The sequence below is a fragment of the Psammomys obesus genome, unplaced genomic scaffold (assembly GCF_907164565.1).
Source record: "Psammomys obesus unplaced genomic scaffold, mPsaObe1.curated_primary_1811, whole genome shotgun sequence".
Taxonomy (NCBI): Eukaryota; Metazoa; Chordata; class Mammalia; order Rodentia; family Muridae; genus Psammomys; species Psammomys obesus.
This window is the reverse complement of record NW_026590809.1, coordinates 5161029-5178327: the sequence shown is the minus strand read 5'-3', so window position 1 is coordinate 5178327 and position 17299 is coordinate 5161029. Positions and strand designations below refer to the sequence as shown.

Sequence of the window (17299 nt, the reverse complement as noted above, 5' to 3'; positions counted from 1 at the left end):
TGTGTGTGTGTGTGTGTGTGTGTGTGTGTGTGTGTGTGTGTGTGTGTTTGGATGTGTATGTGTATGGACATGTTTGTGTGGATATATGTATGGGTGTGCCTATGTAAGTGAGCACACAGAGGTCAGAAGGTGACGTTGGGTGTTGTCAGTTTTCACCACCGTGGTTTTTGAGACTTGCCATTTTCCTGACCCTGGGACTGGTTAGCCTCCCTTGCCAATGAGTTCCAGGGCTCTGATTCCTCTGCCTCCTCTGACCTGGGATTACAGACAAATATAGCCATAACGGAGCCTTCGACCTGCCTACAGGTCCTGGGTCCCCATCCTCTCTGAAGGGAATGGAACAAGCCACCATGCTCTCCAGTGTTCTGATGACAGCTGTCCCTGGCCAATGGGTCTGTACCTTATGCTTTAGATTCTCTTTTAATCAGAGGCTGAAGTAAGGATCCAATCGCATAATATAAATTCAACCAAAGTTAAAGCTGTAACATGCAAGTGTGAGTTGGTTTGGATTTTTTATCTGCTCTGTAGTATACATCTGCAGGAGAGATCTAGGAAATATTGAAAACAAGATTAGGGAAAGTTCATACTTCTATATACAGTAACCTACCAATGTGTCGCAAGCACAACCCTCTCATTAGCCCCCTTTGTTCAGCAATGTTCTAATTAGCCCTTTATCTTTAAGCTCCACTCTCTTTTTTTTCCCCATTGTGTCATTTTTCTTTGTGTTTTTCACGTGTACAATAGACCTTATTCACAAGAAGGCGGAGCTATGAGCTAGAACAAGGCTTGAAACACAAGGAAACTTAAACAGGATGAAAATTAAATAAATTTAAGTACGGAAAGCTGATGGGAAAATGACTCCCTCTTGCTTATCACAGCATCCAAACGACAGATTTGGGTTCATTCGTATTCAGCACTGTCCAGAGATAGATGATCTCTTATAAACTTGGTAATGAAGAACTAATTAAAATATAAGTGCTAATAGATGGACCCCAATGCAGAGAGCTTGCAGAAATGCCCTTGGTTTTGGAGAGGTACGGGGAGGCACCTGCTTCTCACCCCAGTGTTCAATCTGTTTCTGGGCAGGGAACAGGAACGCCCAGGGTCTGGGCAGAGAAGACCTGCCCTGGCACCAGGCAGTGGGCCTCCCTAGTCTCAGTGACACAGGGGCCTCTTCCTGCTCTAGAGCATAGGCTTTGGCCTACTGCACAGGGCCTCCCTGGCCTGGAATTGTGGGCAGAGCTCACATAGATGAGGAGCAAACATGTGCATGTCCCTAAATGCCTCTTTCTCCCTGTCTGATACGCCAAATAAGCAAACTTTCACCCCAGAATACCTCTGGGCTCTTGGTCAGACCTAGGAACCTTCAAGACCCTCAAGAATTCAGCCAGGAAGAGAGCCTGTCCAGAGTGCCCAGGGCAGTGTCTCTCTGGAGCCTGGGTTGTTCCAGACAGGAAGTCTATGCTAGAGTGGTGGCACAACCTTGTTTAAGGTTGGATTTGCTTTGGGAATAGAAACAAATCAAATGTCATCGAGTTGTCATGGGAAACATTTCTTTTAGCCTTGTCACATTTCTCCGAGGCAGAACCAACCGCAAAGAGCAGAGCCCTAGGCCCTATCATGCCACCTGTGCATAGGCCACACCCTTCCGTTCCTCCACACTGTGGGGAGGGGGAGGTGGCTGTGGAATTAGGTTCTTGGTTTGAAAGGGGTTTTGGTTTATTTGGTTTGGTTTGGTTTGGTTTTTTTTCTCATACTTTTGATTGTATATTTTCTAACTCCTCCCATATCTTCCCTACCTCCCTACCCTCACAACTTCATATTCTTTCTTAGAAACCCCTTCCAAAAAAAAGACCAAAATTAAGAAAACAAAACAAAGGACACACAAATATGGCGTCCATTTTGAGTTGAACAACTGCTCCTAAGCATGGGGCCTACCCCAGGCTGTGGCTGATATGCCTGGAGTCACTCCTTTGGAGAAAACTCATTTCCCCTTTCTCTGTGGGCATCAGTTATAAACAGCTTCTCGTTTAGGGCTGGGACACTGCGCCCTCTTCTTCTTCTCCATTCTGGGTTTTGGCTGGCTTGAACTGGGATGGATCTTGTGTGTGCAGTCACAGTCTCTGAGTTCCTACGGGCATTAGCCCTCTGGCATCTAGAACACACTGCCACCTTGGAGTCATCCATCCCTTCTGGCTCTGAAGATCTTTCTGATTCCGCTTCCACATAGATCCATGAGCCTTAAGAGGAGGGGTTTGAGGAAGACATCCCATTTAGGGCTGAGTGCCCACCTATGGGTCTCTGTGTTAATGGCTATCTACTCTAAGAGGAATCTTCTCTGATGAGGGGTGAGCAAGGCACTGCTCTGTGAGTCTAGCAATATGTCATTAGGAGACATCTTACTGCTAGGTTCCCTTAGCAGAGTAATAGCAGGCTTTCCTCTAGGGCCCATGACCAGTCTAGTCTTCAGCTCTTGGCTACTTTGTCAAATATGGGTTCCATCTCTGAATCTAAATTTCATCTCCCATTTGAGTAGAGGCTGGTACTCCTATATTTGCGCAATTACTGCAGTGGTCTACCTCACAAGCATGTCTCTGCTGTAAGTCTCGGGGTTCTCAGTGAGGTAATGCCGATGATAACTTCTCTCCCCTAGGAATGTGCACAGTGCCTTTCAGCACCAGGAATACTAGTCAGGAAGGGTAGCTTTTAGTTGGGGACCAGCTCGGTGTCTCCATGCTTGATGACATAAATAGTGTTGTCAGCAGTGGGGCCTTAGCATCAGGTTGTGAAGGGCAGCCAGTAGCCTTGGCCGTAGCCTGTGATGTTTGGCCAATCACTCAACAAGATGTAACCTGTCCCTGGTAGTGGGGGTTTGACTGGGTGGCCTAAGTTGGCTAGTTGGAGCATTGTCCTTCTATGGCAATTCCATTTACTTTTCTTTCATATATGTATATATTTTAGGAAGTCTCTGTAGTAGTAGTTTTCCATATGACTTTTCTAACAGTCTTTAGTGTTCGCTGTCCTGCTCCATATCTCCCCTTTACCCATTTAATCCTAGTTTAATCCTTCTCTTCTAGTTTCCCTCTTTCCCCTTATAACATCACATTCTATTTCTCTGACCTTGGAAGAACAGCCCTCCCCTTGTCCCCTACTACTTATCAAACCTCTGTGGTTGCTCTAAATAAAACACACCAATTTAAAACTTAAGAAGCTTACATCCACATGAAAAAGAACTGGTCAGTAAGGGTGACATGTTTGCATTCCTGTGTCCAGTTACCTCACTAAGGGCGATTATATCTACCTCCATCCATCCATTTACCTTCAAGTTTCATCATTTTGTTTTTCTTAATAGATGAACATATTTTTGTTATTCACTTATTAGTTGTTTTGTTTATTCAAATGTTTTTTTTGTTGTGACAAAAAGTATATGTTACTACATATCATTTTAAATGTTATTAATTCAGCGCCAGTAAGTTCCTTCACACCGCTGTGCAGCTGGCCCCACTGTCCACACCCCCAGACAGAAACACCCATTCTCCCCCACCCAGGAAAACACAGTTGTGCTTCTGTCTTACAAATTTCACTAATCTTTGTTTGTTGTATAAGTGAAATTATACAGTATCTTCACTAGCATGTTTTGAGGCTCACATGTACCAGAATCTCATTCTTCTTTAAAGCTGAATGGTTGTGTGTGTGTGTGTGTGTGTGTGTGTGTTGCACATACACACATATACACATCATTTTCTTATCTGTTTCCTGTGGGCTTTTGGACTGTCTCCAGCTAACATGAGCAACACGTAGGCATGCATACCCTCATGCCTCTTTATCATTTTTGTGGAGCCCCGCATGGATGCTGGATCTTGTGGGCGCTCCTTTAACTCTTTGAGACGTTTTCACACTGTCTTCCTTCTGTGCAGAGCTCTGGTTTCTCCATCATTATCAAAAGTCATTACTCCTCCCAGTCTGGGACAGCAGACATCCTACACAGTGTGAACCTAAGCGTGCGGCAGCTTTAACCTCTACACCGCCAGCCGTGTTGAGCAGCTCTTCCTGTACAAAGACCACTCTGGCTTCAGAGAAAGACTCTTTGGTTTTGGGCTCATTTTTAAAATCACGCTCAGCTTTGGGAGTTCTGTTTATGTAGTGTAGGTATTAGCCACTTATCAGATACGCAATTTTAAAATATTTTGTCCCATTCTGTGGGGTGCCTTGTGACTTTCTTGGTAGTGTCTTTGATGTCTGGTTTTTAGTTTTGATGTAGTGCAGTTTGTTTTTCATAGTTGTTGCCTGCATTTTTGGTGTCAGATCCAAGACTAAACCTGTTTGATTTTGAATGAAGGCCAAGTACCTTACATAATCTCAGAGGAGTGCTTTCCAGTGTTCAAGTCTATTTCTGGAACACTTAAACTAAATAGTAACTAGTCATTTGTGGTCAGTAAACCTGTTGGTATTTTAAAAGTTGATTCTTTTGTCCCAACTCTCATTATTAAAGCTGGATGAGTCTGGCTTTGGTGCTGGGAATGGAACCCAGGGCTCTGCCTATTTGAGACCGTGCCCCCGCTTCCCTGTCACTAAGCTACACCCCTAGACCCACACAGCTAAACTTTGCTCTTTGAAAACACTTCCAGCCTTCCCCCGAGTGCTCAGGTAAAGACTGAGTCCTAATCAGCTACGCTTCCTGTCAGCCCATAATGTTTGAGAAATGGGAGAGATGATGACAGTGATCCTGAAAGCACGTAGGGCACCGTCAGCCAGGCGGTCTCTCTCTAGCTCCTTCACCACTGGGGCAGCTGTGCACCCCCCATGGGCTTCTGAGAAGCTGTTGCTTATGGAAGAGCAGGGTATGGTGAATGCCCCCAGCCTCCCATGGATCCACAAGGGAGTCTGAGACCCCTGACTCCTTGGTGTGACCAGAGGCGGGCACAACAGCACTCTGTCTGCCATCAGCAACAAAGCAGTGTTCCCTGAAAGCAAATGGCCCAGCCCTTCCATCTGCTGCCTTTCAGTGCTGACCCCAGCCATCTTCTCCAGGGGAGACAGTGACGTGAGGACCACGGTTAGCAGCAGCAGCAGCAAGAGCCCTGCACTCTCAGGAGTCAAAGACTTGTCTACCAACTCCTCGGTCTACACAAACATCTTCTGAGACCTCAAGCCCCACAGAGACCCAGCATGCTTCTAGAGGGCTGTAAGGATGGCTCTGAAGCTTGGCAAGGTCACAGTGTGTCTTGTGGCTCATGGGCCGCTCTGATGTTGTGGCTGCTGGTCTTTGTGCCTTTTTTTCTACTCTCAACTGAGTCTCTGTGGCTCCTGCACCAGCCCCAGCCACACTGAGGAGCCTCAGACATCCTTCTCAGACATGTGTGAGGTACCATGTAATGTCCAGGATACACACATTGGATAGGAATCCCAGGGAAGGAAGGAAGGAAGAGGCTAGTATCAGGTACTGTGCTTGGATTGTATAAACCAGAGCTACTAAATGAGGATGAGCATTTGAGTTACTAAGATATGGGGAGTCTGGTGCCTGCTGGCTGGGAAGCATTTGTTACGGCCTGCCGGTTCAACATGGGAATCTCCTATGGCCTTGACCCCATCTGTGAGGGGCATGGCTTCCTCAGCCCCTCACTTTGGTAACTGTTTTTCCCAGTAGGGACAGCACCCGGTATTGCAGCTCCACTCACCCTGACCGCCTGCTAAGGACTAACATCCATGGGTCCCACCCTCAAGGCCCCTGGACCACTAGCTGTGGTAGGCCAGGGCTGGAGAGGGCCGGGGAGAAGCTGAAGCCAGAGTCAAATGGCTCAAGTCCTCTGAGCCCCAGAGTGGGGCAGCTGCTTCCATTCCATTCCAGTCTTGCCCCAGTGCAGCATGCGCCATGCAGGTGTCTGTGTGGGCCAGCACCTTCAGGCTGCTGCCGAGCCTCAAAGAAAACCCACGTCTGGGCCAGTCGGCACCACCACAGGGCAACCGCGAATGTTGAGAGTGGCTGATGCCAACAGCTCCCCTCTCCAGACTACAAAATCCCTTGCTCAGCCTGTGACAGCCCAGCCTGACCCACAGTCCTCACAAAGCCCCTGTCTCTCTCCGCAGATAAGGTATAAACAGAGGCCCCAGGCTCCACTCTGTGGAACCAAAACAGAGATGAGTGGAAAGGCCACCTGGATTGGCATGTCTGGTTAAGGAACAATTTCTGAGACAGCTGTCCTCAGGGTGCCTGTGAGGCAAATAGGCAAACCTGTAGCATCTCCACGCTCCCACAGCACCCCAGGCCATGCTCAGTGCTTCCAGATGTGTTTGTGTAGGTGGTATGGTAGGGACAGAGGCAGCAGGAAGGTGCAGGGCCCATTGTCTTCAGCAGGCTCACAGACATGTCACCGCTGCCTGCAGCCTCATGCTCAGGAACTGGCAGACCTGGCTTCAGATCTCTCCCCACACTCATGCAGCAGCACTGACGCAGCTGTCTGCAAACGTGGACCTTTGCTCTGTGCTGGCCCCCAGGCAGCCTGTTTCTGAGGTCGGCGGTCAGCTAAACTTTCCTGCCAGTACTGAACTCCCATTTCCCCCTGATGGCCACACACGTCAGCTCTCCTGCCTCCACATCCGAGGCCATGGCCAGCGCTGAGAGGGTTTTCTGCTCAGCCTTTCTAAAGCAGCACAGCCTCACAGTGGGCACAATCCTCTCAGCGGGCACGGCACCCAACCTCATGTGAAAGAGTTTCCTCCCTGGAGAGCAGACCCAGAAACCATGGGGAGAGGCAGTGTGTGTGTGGAGTCTGGGTCTCCAGCACTGGGCAGAGCAGATAGCCCTACTTAAGAAATGGGGAAGGCACAGCCACAGGCATAATCGTTCTAGTGGCTTGTGTTGTCTAGAACTTGTGTGTCTAGACTAAGTTTTAAATGCACTTTTATCTTTATTTGACACACTGTCGTTGTTCCTGCGCTAATGTTTCAGTGCATGCACACGGCCAGTAATGTGGAGAGCAGGGTGGCTAGCATGTTGTCTTCTCAGACACACACCATCTCATTGTGTTGGGCACATTCAGAATCCTTTCACTAGCTGCTTGGTGAATGTTCGCCATTGTCCACCGGTTTCCTATCCTGTGCTGTAGAAAAACAGCTATTCCTTCTATCTAGCGTCTCCCTATACCCTTTCACTGTCCTCCCAGCTGCTCCCATCACCTCCATCTTCCCTCTCACACCTTCCCTGGGTTCAGATAACATTACCCTATTCTGTTTCTTGAAATCAACTTTAGCTTCTTCATATGAGTCAGAGCATACATACATGTCTATGGTGCCTTAATGCTTTTTCTCATGCCATCCAGATTTCAGCAAACAAGTTCATGTTTAACAGCTAACTATTATTTCACTGTGGATGTGTTCTACATTTATTATTCTACATTTATCTTTGTGTATCTCGTGTGTGTGTGTGTGTGTGTGTGTGTGTGTGTGTGTGTGTTGCTGCGAACACAGTGTGTGCCCTGCTCGCCAGGTTGTTTTCCTCTGAGGCAGGATTTCTCCCTGGTCTGGCGCTTACCACACAGCCTAGCTGGTCAGTGAGCTAAGGACCCATGTGTGGGGTTACAGGCATGCATGCCATGCCATGCTCTGCTTTCACATGGGTTCTAGGGATGAAGCCTGGTCCTCACACTTGCAGAGCAGCAGTCTGTCTACTGTGCTGTCTTTCCATCCCCTGTGCTTCGTTTTCTTTCTCTCAGTGGTCACCTAGGCTGATTCCAAATCTTGCCTACAGCGAACATGTGACAGTAAAAGTTGCTTTGATATGTTCTTTAATTCATCTACATATATGTTCCTACTGGATGCTGGATCAGTGATAGTTCTATTTCCAATTCTTGAGGAATGCCCATCATGAATCACCTGGGTGTACATATATAGACATAGTTTTTGTTCAGCATTTTGTTCAACTGGTCTGTGTGATTGTTTTAAAGCCAGGATGGTATTTGGATACTGTCTCTTTACACTGTGTTCTGAGTTAGAGGCAAGCTCTCTAACTTTGATCTTTTTAATCAGGGATGCTAGGCAGGCTCTTTTGTATTTCCATACATATTTCTGGACTGCCATTGATACTTGAGTAATAGTAGCACTGACTGTGTAGAATGCTTTGGGGGATATGGGTATTTTAGTGATATTTTTTCCAATCTGAGAACATAGGATATATTTTCTACATCCACTTCAGTGTCATTTACCAGCATTTAAAATTTTTAATTCTAGACATCATTTGTTACATTTTATTCATCGGTTTGTTTCAGTTACGGGGGTGCGTGTGTCAGGATAAGCCTTTTGGAGCCCATAGGAAATGGCAGCTGAGGCATCAGTGGTTCCTCCAGCTCCTTGAACGATCCTGACCCACGGCACACAGTGCTGATCCACTAGGGACTCCTAGCACACGAGTGAAGCCTCAAAATGGATCTGAGTCTAGGGTGGTGACTGCTTCCCCTTTCTTTATGGACGTCTTCTGAGGCAACCTCTCCCAACCCCTTTTTCTTATAGCTGCACCAACCTGATTGATTGTACTGGTGCTTGAGGCTAGCAGGGTGGCCAGATGTCCAGGCTTGTACGCTGGACAATAGGGTTAGGCCTGCATCTTTGAGTCTGGTCTCTGGAGTCTGGTTCCCCGGATTCTGCGTGGGCTCCACTGCCTTCATCCCCATTCCTTTGGTTGCTGATCCCCACGTTACTGTAAGTGGGATTACACTCTTGATTTCATCTTTGACAATTTCCTTTTCATACACAGAAAAAAAAGAGACAGACTTTTGTGTGTGGAATTGGCATCCTATAGATTTAGTGAAGTTAGAATTGTTAGAGCTGTAGCTCTAACAATTGTGTGGTCTCTAGCTTTATTTATATATTTACAATCAAGTTGTCTCTGAACAGGGACAAGTTTACTCCCTCCTTTCCTACTTGGATGCTCCTAATTCTTCCCATATTGCCCTAATATTGAACTCAATGGGGGTAGGTGTTGACTAGAATATCACTATACTGAATTGGACCACTGAGTCTTGTTCCTGATCTTGAAAGAACAGATTTCAGCTCGATTTCTGTGGTGTGTGTTCTTCTCCACGTCTGCTTTGACTCTTTTTCCTGACACGGCTTGTCTACCGAGCTTGTCCGTTTCTCTCTTTATTTTTAGACAGGGTCTGTTCTGTCATCTTGGCTTTGAATTCACATCAGTGCTCCTACCCTATTCTCACAAGTGCGAGGTTTGCAGCCCTGCACCAGCACAGCGGTTCTTTTGTTTACCAAGGCCCTGTTTTCCTTCTCTTACTCCAATCTGTTATTTTCCTTCTACTCACTTTGATTTTGTTGTTGATTTTTTTTTCTTTCTTGCATTATATCACTAGGTTCTTTAATATGTTTCCCTCTTGGCATTGCTTTTACCAATACCATCATATCAAGAAAATTTAATATCTCCCCTTTGATTGATTATTGGTCATTCAAAATAATGTTTAATGTGCATATACAACTTCTGAAGTTCTGGGCACTACTTTTGATTTTCATAACATTGTGGTACAGGGATGCACGCTATAATGTATTTGTTTTTAACTCAAGAGAGACTTTTGTGGTCTGGAATGGTCTTAGAAAATTTCCTGTGCGCACACTGCTGAGAACATGTCCTCTGCAGCTAGGGTAGGAATGCTCTGGAGATGTCAGAGTTCTGATTGGTCTATAATATAGTCTTAATTGCAGGGGGTTTGATTTTGTTTTCTTTTTGGGTTTTTTGTTGGTTTTTAATCTGGGCCATCTAATGATGTAAGTGGGGTTTAAGGTCCTCCAGATACTACATTACGTTGTATCCCACATTTTTATTGAATGTTAACATTATGTAATTAATTACGCGTTCCATTTTAAGTATGTGTATTTGTATAAGTGTCATCCTCTAATACTGATTCATTCCTTTATCATTATATGGCGAGTTTATTTCTCTTCGGCTGTGTGTATGTGAGTGTGCATATGTATCAATGCAGACGCCGGAGGGGCACTTCAGGTGTCCTGCTCTACCACCTCAGCCTTTCAAACTTCAGGCAGGGTCTCTGACGCAATCTAGAGGGAAGCCAGAAGCCCACAAGCCACAGCAATTCTTCTATCTCCACCCTCACAACTCTGGGATTGCAGGCATGGCTATAGCCACATACAAGCTTTTAGGTTAGGATTTGCACTCACATCTCCATGCTTGCTCCGTAAGTGTTTTCACCCACTGAGCCACCTCAGATTCCCCCTTTAGCATTTTTTACTGTAAAGTCTTCCTACTTGGTTGCATCTATGTGATCTTTGTATTTATCTCTACCGTCTATATCAATATCTGTCATCTATTTGCCTATGATCTACCTAGCTGTCTATCTGGATTCTGTTCTCTCTTAAGTACTCAGACTAGAAGAGATAGGGCATAACTTTCCAATGAAGGAGTTTCCTCTTTGAGTCTGGTACCCTCACAAGCTCATTTAAAGTAGATATTCTAAAATTATTTACACTTAAGATTATCATTGATAGCTGAAGACACACCTGTAATTGTGCTAATTTCTTTCATGTTTTATTGTACCTTTTGTCCTTCACTGCTCATCTTTGAGTTCCAACATCAAAAAAAACCTTACCATTGCCTTGTCTTTCTATGTGTCTGCTGTATGGCATAGTCTTGCATTTTTACATCTGTCCAAGACGGTAGTTATTGATCCTCAGTTCCTGGTATAGGCCCCATCAGCATTCCTGGTAGAGCTACTCTGGAACTCCGATAGGGATGAACTGCTTAGGTTTGTGTATGTGCTGACAAATATTTCTCCCTCATTTTTTAGCAGTTTTGCTCAGTGTAGTATGGAGTTGCCAACTTTTTCTTTTCAGGCTTTAAATGCATCATCCGTGTTTTTCTAATGTGCAAGGTTTCTTTCAGACACTCCATTTCTCAGATTGCCTCACAAGTGCCTTTTTTTCATTCTTTGCCTTAAGCTTTTTGTTATCTCTACTGATCAACCACCCCTTTAACCACTTCCCTTTCCAATATCTAATAATCAAAATTCTATTTTCAGTTCAAGCTTTATTTCATTAATTTTTTATTTTTTATATTAATTACAGTTTATTCACTTTGTATCCCAGCTGTAGCCCCCTCCCTCATCTCCCATTCCCCTCTTCAAGTCCACTGCTAGGGGAGGTCCTCCTCCCCTTCCATCTGACCCTAGCTTATCAGGTCTCATCAGGACTGGCTGCAATGTCCTCCTCTGTGGCCTGCAAGGCTGCTCCAGCTTAACTTTTTAAACCTCCCCACAAAATGTTTGTCCTTTTGTGCCTGGCTTACTTCACTGAACATATCATCCCGTTCCCTTTCTTTTGCTACAAATAGGATTTCGTCGTCCATGGGCTAGCAGCTCTGGCTCCTGTGTGCATGGACCACGGTTTCTTTACCCTTTATCTGGTGGCGGGCATGCAGGCTGACCCCCTACCTTGGCCACTGTGAACAGCATCACAAATCATGGCTTGCTCTAAGATGCTGGTTTCACTCCCATAAGTTAACTGGGTCATATGGCAGGCTTGGTTTTTTGAGCAGCCATGCTCTTCTCCACACTGCGTGTACTAATTTAAACTTCCCTTAGCAGTGCACGAGTCCATTCTCCTTGTCCTTTGTCAGCAACTCTCCACAGCAGCCATGCTAGGCTTGGTGAACGCATTTCTCCGTGTGGGAGGGACTTGTACACTCCTGGTGGCTAATGAGTCTGAGTTGGTTTCTTTGTTTTGATTTTGGCTTATCATCAGTGTTTCCATCTATTTGTTGGCCACTGTTTACTTGGAAGCATCCATACAGACAATACACAGCTTTTAATTGGATCGCTTGTTCAGTGGATCCATCAATTTTTAAAAACATATTCTGCACATTAACCCTCAGGTGAATGTTTTCTCCATTTTGTAGGCTCTCTCTTCACTCTGTTGTTTCTCTGAACAGAATATTTTAGTTTGATATGATCCTTATTCATCAGTGTATTCGCTTGTTTCTCTGTTTGGGTTCCTAATGAGAAACCATTTATGCTCGCTTCGGCAGCACACATACTAAAATTGGAACAATACAGAGAAAACCATTGTTTGTAGTCCATGCCCTGTACTCTCTTCCATGTGTTCTTCAAGTAGCTTAAGGGTTTTAGGTTTTACATTTAGGCTTTTGGTCCATCTTGACTGGACTTTTATACATGGAAGAGATGGGGACCAACCTTCTACCCTCTGCCTGTGGATACTCAGTCTTCCCAGCAACATTTACTGGAGAGGAAGTACTTTTCCCATTGTACTTAAAAAAAAAAAACAAAACAAAACAACTCTTGTGAAACAAATCAGTTATGGATATATTTTAGGATCTTTTCCCCCTTTGGTTTAATTAGACTATTTTATTATAATGTTCTGCTGTTTGGCTGCTCCGGATCATCAGTGTATTTTGAATCTCCTTTTCCACCTTCAGTCTGTGCCTTTACTGGCAGAGTGAGCTTCTGGTAGTCGTCTTCTTGTTCTTAATCCACTCACCCAGCCTGCATCTTTTTGTTAGTCTGTTTTCATTCTAGTTTAGTGGACTGCTGTATTGGTGGTGTTTAATCCTTTCAGTTTGTTTTGTGGATTTGCCATTTTAGCGGGATGTGTACGGAGTCTGCTGGGACACATCCTCATATACACACACTGCGGAAGGGGCTGCCCCTGCTCCGGTTAGGGCCACAGGACAGGAATGTTCTGCTTCTCTTCCGTGGTATCCTCCCAGAGATCATTCTCCTCCCAGTGCAACTGTTACTCTGATTATTTTGTGTGAGAAAGCCAGCTGGTGCTTGGCATCACTGTTGAGCCATTTCAAATGCAGTTCTTCTACCCTAGATATCCCGGACCTTGGATGCTTCCCCCCCGCTTTGTGTTTTCATTTTGACTGTATTTATTGTCCAAAGACACATGGGTTACCCAAGATTTAGGAAGTTTGAGCAGTTGTTTATGTTTTCTCCCATCCGGTGTTGGCTCCAATAATACAAAATTTGCTAAGTTAACAGTCTTTCAGGAGTGGTCACATTCTTCATTTCCTTTTCAAATGAGATGTATAAACCGATCTACCTTTAGGTTGATTTCTCTCGTCTGATCAATTAGGATGTTTACACTCAACACTTTTCACTCTCTTTAAGTTCATTAGCAACATGAATATATTTACAGGTTTTTGCAATTTGTCCCTAGCTTGAAGTGGTTCATGTCCAAAAAGAGTGGAAAAGACTCTTGAACAACACACTTATCAGACAACCCATAACTCAAGGCTTTTATTTTCTCAAAGCCAGCCAGAAGTGCTGCGTAGCTGAGGAGCCCCAGCCTTGCTTCAGCTCAGGGCAGAGAGCCCTGAGACAGTGGTGGCTGCCTCAGATCTGCTGGCCAGCCATGGAGACATCAGACCCCCAGCTAGACCACCTCTTGTTTCTAACCCTCTGGGGTGTCTGCATAGAGATACATGTTCCAGATTTAACCGATTCACAAGCTTGCAAGTGAGAACTCGTTGAGGGGCCTTTCTGTGACCAGGCACTGTTAACTTCATTTCTGTTCCGTGTGTGCTGGATATTCATTTCATGCTACACAGTTGTAGCTCTTGGCTGAATTTGTCTAGCATGAAGATACTGGATGACATGTGACAGGAACATACTTCTTCATCCCCCAGAAAACATGACTATACTATACCAGGGTTTCCTGAGTGTCACTGCCTGTGTTTGCATCCAGGGTTAGGCTGTGGTGGAGCTGGGACCTGGAGGTGAGGCCCTGTGTCATGCTGGCTGTGTTTCTGTATTGCAGCTGGTAAGCGACCTGCTCGAATTCTGCTTCTACACCTTTCGAGAGTCCCAGGCTCTGAAGGTGGAGTTTCCCGCCATGCTGGTGGAGATCATCAGCGACCAGCTGCCAAAGGTGGAGTCCGGGAACGCCAAGCCCCTTTACTTTCACAGGAAGTGATGGAAGATGTCAGTCAGGAAGAACTCTGCCTTAAGTTCTACACCTACGAAGGACCCAAGAAATCACATGTTAAATGTGATTGTTGATTCACACTCGTTCAACGGTTTCTCAAGTTTAAAATCACATCAAGGGTCTGGAGGCCAGAAAGCCATGAGACGTGGATTTGGCAAGGCCTGAGCTGGCTAAAAGACTCTTCCCTCTCTACTCCCAGCGCTTAGAAAAAACGTTCCTGTTTCTCTGGATGAAAAGCCATATCTAGTCAATAACTCTGATTTTGATATTTTAACAGATGGAAGTTTTAACTATGCCATGTAGTTTCTGGTATCTCTTGATTGTTTTCAAAGGGTTCAAGGACTAGAGAACTTTTTAAAGCTTACCCTTGGTTTGCACATAAAATGTCTAGTCAATATGGGGCATTAATATTCTTTTGTTATTTAAAAACACAAAAAACACAAAAATACATACAGATTCCTGATGTATAACATCAGAACACGTGGCGTGGAACTGCGGCCTTCTGGGCACGTTTTTCTGCATCGCTGGCATACACACTCGTTAGCGTCCATTTACTATTTAATTAGAATGGGTAAGATGTTAAATGCCTTGGTTTCGATTTCTAGTATCTATTGTGTTGGCTTTACAAATAATTTTTTGCAGTCTTTTGCTGTGCTGTACATTACTGTATGTATAAATTGTGAAGGGCCTGAAATAAGGTATAAGGAACTTTTGTAAATGAGACACATACAAAAAAAAAATCTTTAATGGTTAATAGGATGAATGGGAAAGTATTTTTGAAAGAATTCTATTTTGCTGGAGACTATTTAAGTACTATCTTTGTCTAAACAAGGTAAAACTTTTTTTTGTAACGTGAGATGCTCTGCATGCGTACTGAACCGTTTACAGTGTATTTAAGAAAGGGAAAGCTGTGCCTTTTTTTAGCTTCATATCTAATTTACCACTTTATAGTCTCTGTTGTAAATAGCCACACTTAAACTTCTTTGGTTGTCTCTAAGCCTTTCTACTTTTTCTGTAACATTTTTTTTCTTGGTCTCCCGAGTGGGGAATTTTCAAGACTCCAGTGAGTGGTTCTGGCTTCTGCTTTTTCCTGCTTCCATCGGGGATAACACAACAGTGTCTGCAGCTCCTGGCAGGTGGCAGTGCCCACTGGACCGAGGTCCTGAGAGTGCTGTCCTTCCCCTTTTCCACAAAAAGCAGAACCTAGAAACTCGGCTCAGAGAGCACAATTCTCCCATTTTAGGAAATCTGATTTTCTTCTCTGGGGGAAAAATTCCATGCACCCTCCACGTCTGTCAAAGATCAGAAAGTGACCTCTGGCTTTGGACAGGGTTCTTCACGCCTGGAGCTGGTCATGGGGCAGCAATCATGGCAGGAGGCACTGGGGCAACCCATCTGGGCAAGAGTCAATCAGGATGGTGTGGAGACCCCCCAGATCACTAGAAGCTTTTTAGATTTTTTTAAAGGTAGGTTTTAAAAATGAAAATTTTATACATAAACAGTTTTGGAGGAAAAAAAACACAAAAACACTACAAATCACATAAGCAAGGCAGTGGCACTAAAATTTTAATTTATTAATCTGTCCAATACTGATGCAATTTATGGCTTTTCTCCTTTCCCGAATCACAAACCTGCATGTCTCTGGGGAAGCACACGATGATTGCACTAAGTAATCTTTGAATAGAGGCCAAGTTAATCTTTCAAACGTGGTGATGACTCTCATTAGTACTCCGCAAAATCACACAAATTCCCAACACCTAAAACGCCCAAGCAGGAGGCTGGGACAAGGCTCCAGTGGGCCTGCGCTCTCCCACAGGGTTCACCGTGCAGGCAACATTACCTTGTCATTCACAATGCCTGCCTTCTGCAAGGGGAAGCCCAGGGCCGCTGAACTCAGAGGGAGGGGCCTTTCTTACATCCGTTGCAATTTCAAGAATTTAATTTATAGGCAGATCTTTAAACGCAGCCAACTTACACGCACAGCAATATGAAAGCCACACTTCAAAGGTGGTGATCCCCGGCATGCAGATGAGGGGTTCTGGGGCAAAGGAGCCGAGTTAACTCTTAATGAAACTGGAATTCCATCTTAGCCGGGCCTGAGGTGGAGGAGGTCTGCATTAGCTTTTTGTATTAATGAAGTTACTGGATCCTGTGTCTCTGGGTAACTCAGCTTAACTAAACAGCAAAGCCATATTCTCTAAATTCACTGTTGAATGCCTGTCCCAGGCCAAACTGTCTGTCTGCTCTTATTTTTGTACCATATTGCTCTTAAAAATCTTGGTTTGGTACAATTCATAATTCACCAAAACTTCATATAATTAAAACACTAAATTAGTTTAAAATGAAGCAATTTATATCTTTATGCAAAAATGTCTGTCTTTGCAAAGGACTGTAAGCAGATTACAATAAATCCTTTACTTTAATCACCTGTGGTTCTGGAACTAGTTCATTCCACTGCCTAGAGGTTCGTCGGGACTTCGAGCCTTTCCATGTTCTGATCCTGTGCGCGTCTGCCTGCAGCCAGCACCGGAGCTGCTGGCATTCTGTCTGGGGCTAGAAATGGCCCTGTTCCATGCCACATAATCAGCCTTCTCTTTGAGTCACCATGAGTCGGTGGCTAATATCTAGCTCCCTAAACTCTTCCATAACACTGTCACACTGCTGGTTGCCACGCAGCCATGTTGACTCTCTTTAGCATGGCCTCAGGCGTCTCACAAGACTTCGAGACTTACTTATGTAGACTGCCACGCCAGCTGAATCCAGAGCTCTTCCTCCGTGTGGTCATGCTTTTTCCCCAAGCCACCTGCAAGCCCTGATGGTTCCCCACTGTCTGTGACCATAAAAAAAAAGGTTCATGTTAAAAGAGAAAACCAGTTCATGTAACAGAGAAAACATTCCCTCCCAGATAAATTCAAGCAACGTGTCATTTAACGGGTGATGATTGATTGGCCTTCAAAAAGAGAAACCTGGGAGATAGACAAGTTCAAACTTGATTAAGCACAACAGATACGTTTCTGGAACACACAGCTGTAGCCACTGCCCACAGCCTAGAAGATGTGCTCTAGGCACTGGTGTGCAAATGGGGGTTGGGAGAAAAAAAACAAACATCTGTAAGTGAAAGCAAATCTATACGTTAAAATTTTAAGAAGTTTGACCTGTTACGGAGCAAAGCTTTTCACAGCTAGCTTTAGATTTGAAACAAAAGCCATCCTGACATGCAAGCCTGCTGAGAGGCCCTAGCCCACGTGTGCCATTGGAAAAGCAGATGGCCTTCAGACGAGGGAGGCTTGATCTTGAGTCAAGTGAGCCTTTATTTTGCTTTTAAGAATTTCACAAAGCA

The 17299-nt window shown here is 44.8% G+C and overlaps 1 protein-coding gene across 5 annotated transcripts in view; it reads left to right on the top strand.

Annotated features, from left to right (window-relative positions):
• Window positions 1-16382, top strand: part of Nr3c2 (nuclear receptor subfamily 3 group C member 2) — a 324977-nt gene extending 308595 nt beyond the window's left edge. For all 5 annotated transcript variants that reach the window (XM_055609002.1, XM_055609005.1, XM_055609003.1 and 2 more), the window contains one exon: window positions 13792-16382. In XM_055609002.1, coding sequence (XP_055464977.1) covers window positions 13792-13947 — 156 coding nt within the window. In that variant the 3' untranslated portion in view covers window positions 13948-16382. The remainder of the gene's footprint in view (window positions 1-13791) is intronic.
• The last annotated feature ends 917 nt before the right edge of the window (window positions 16383-17299 follow it).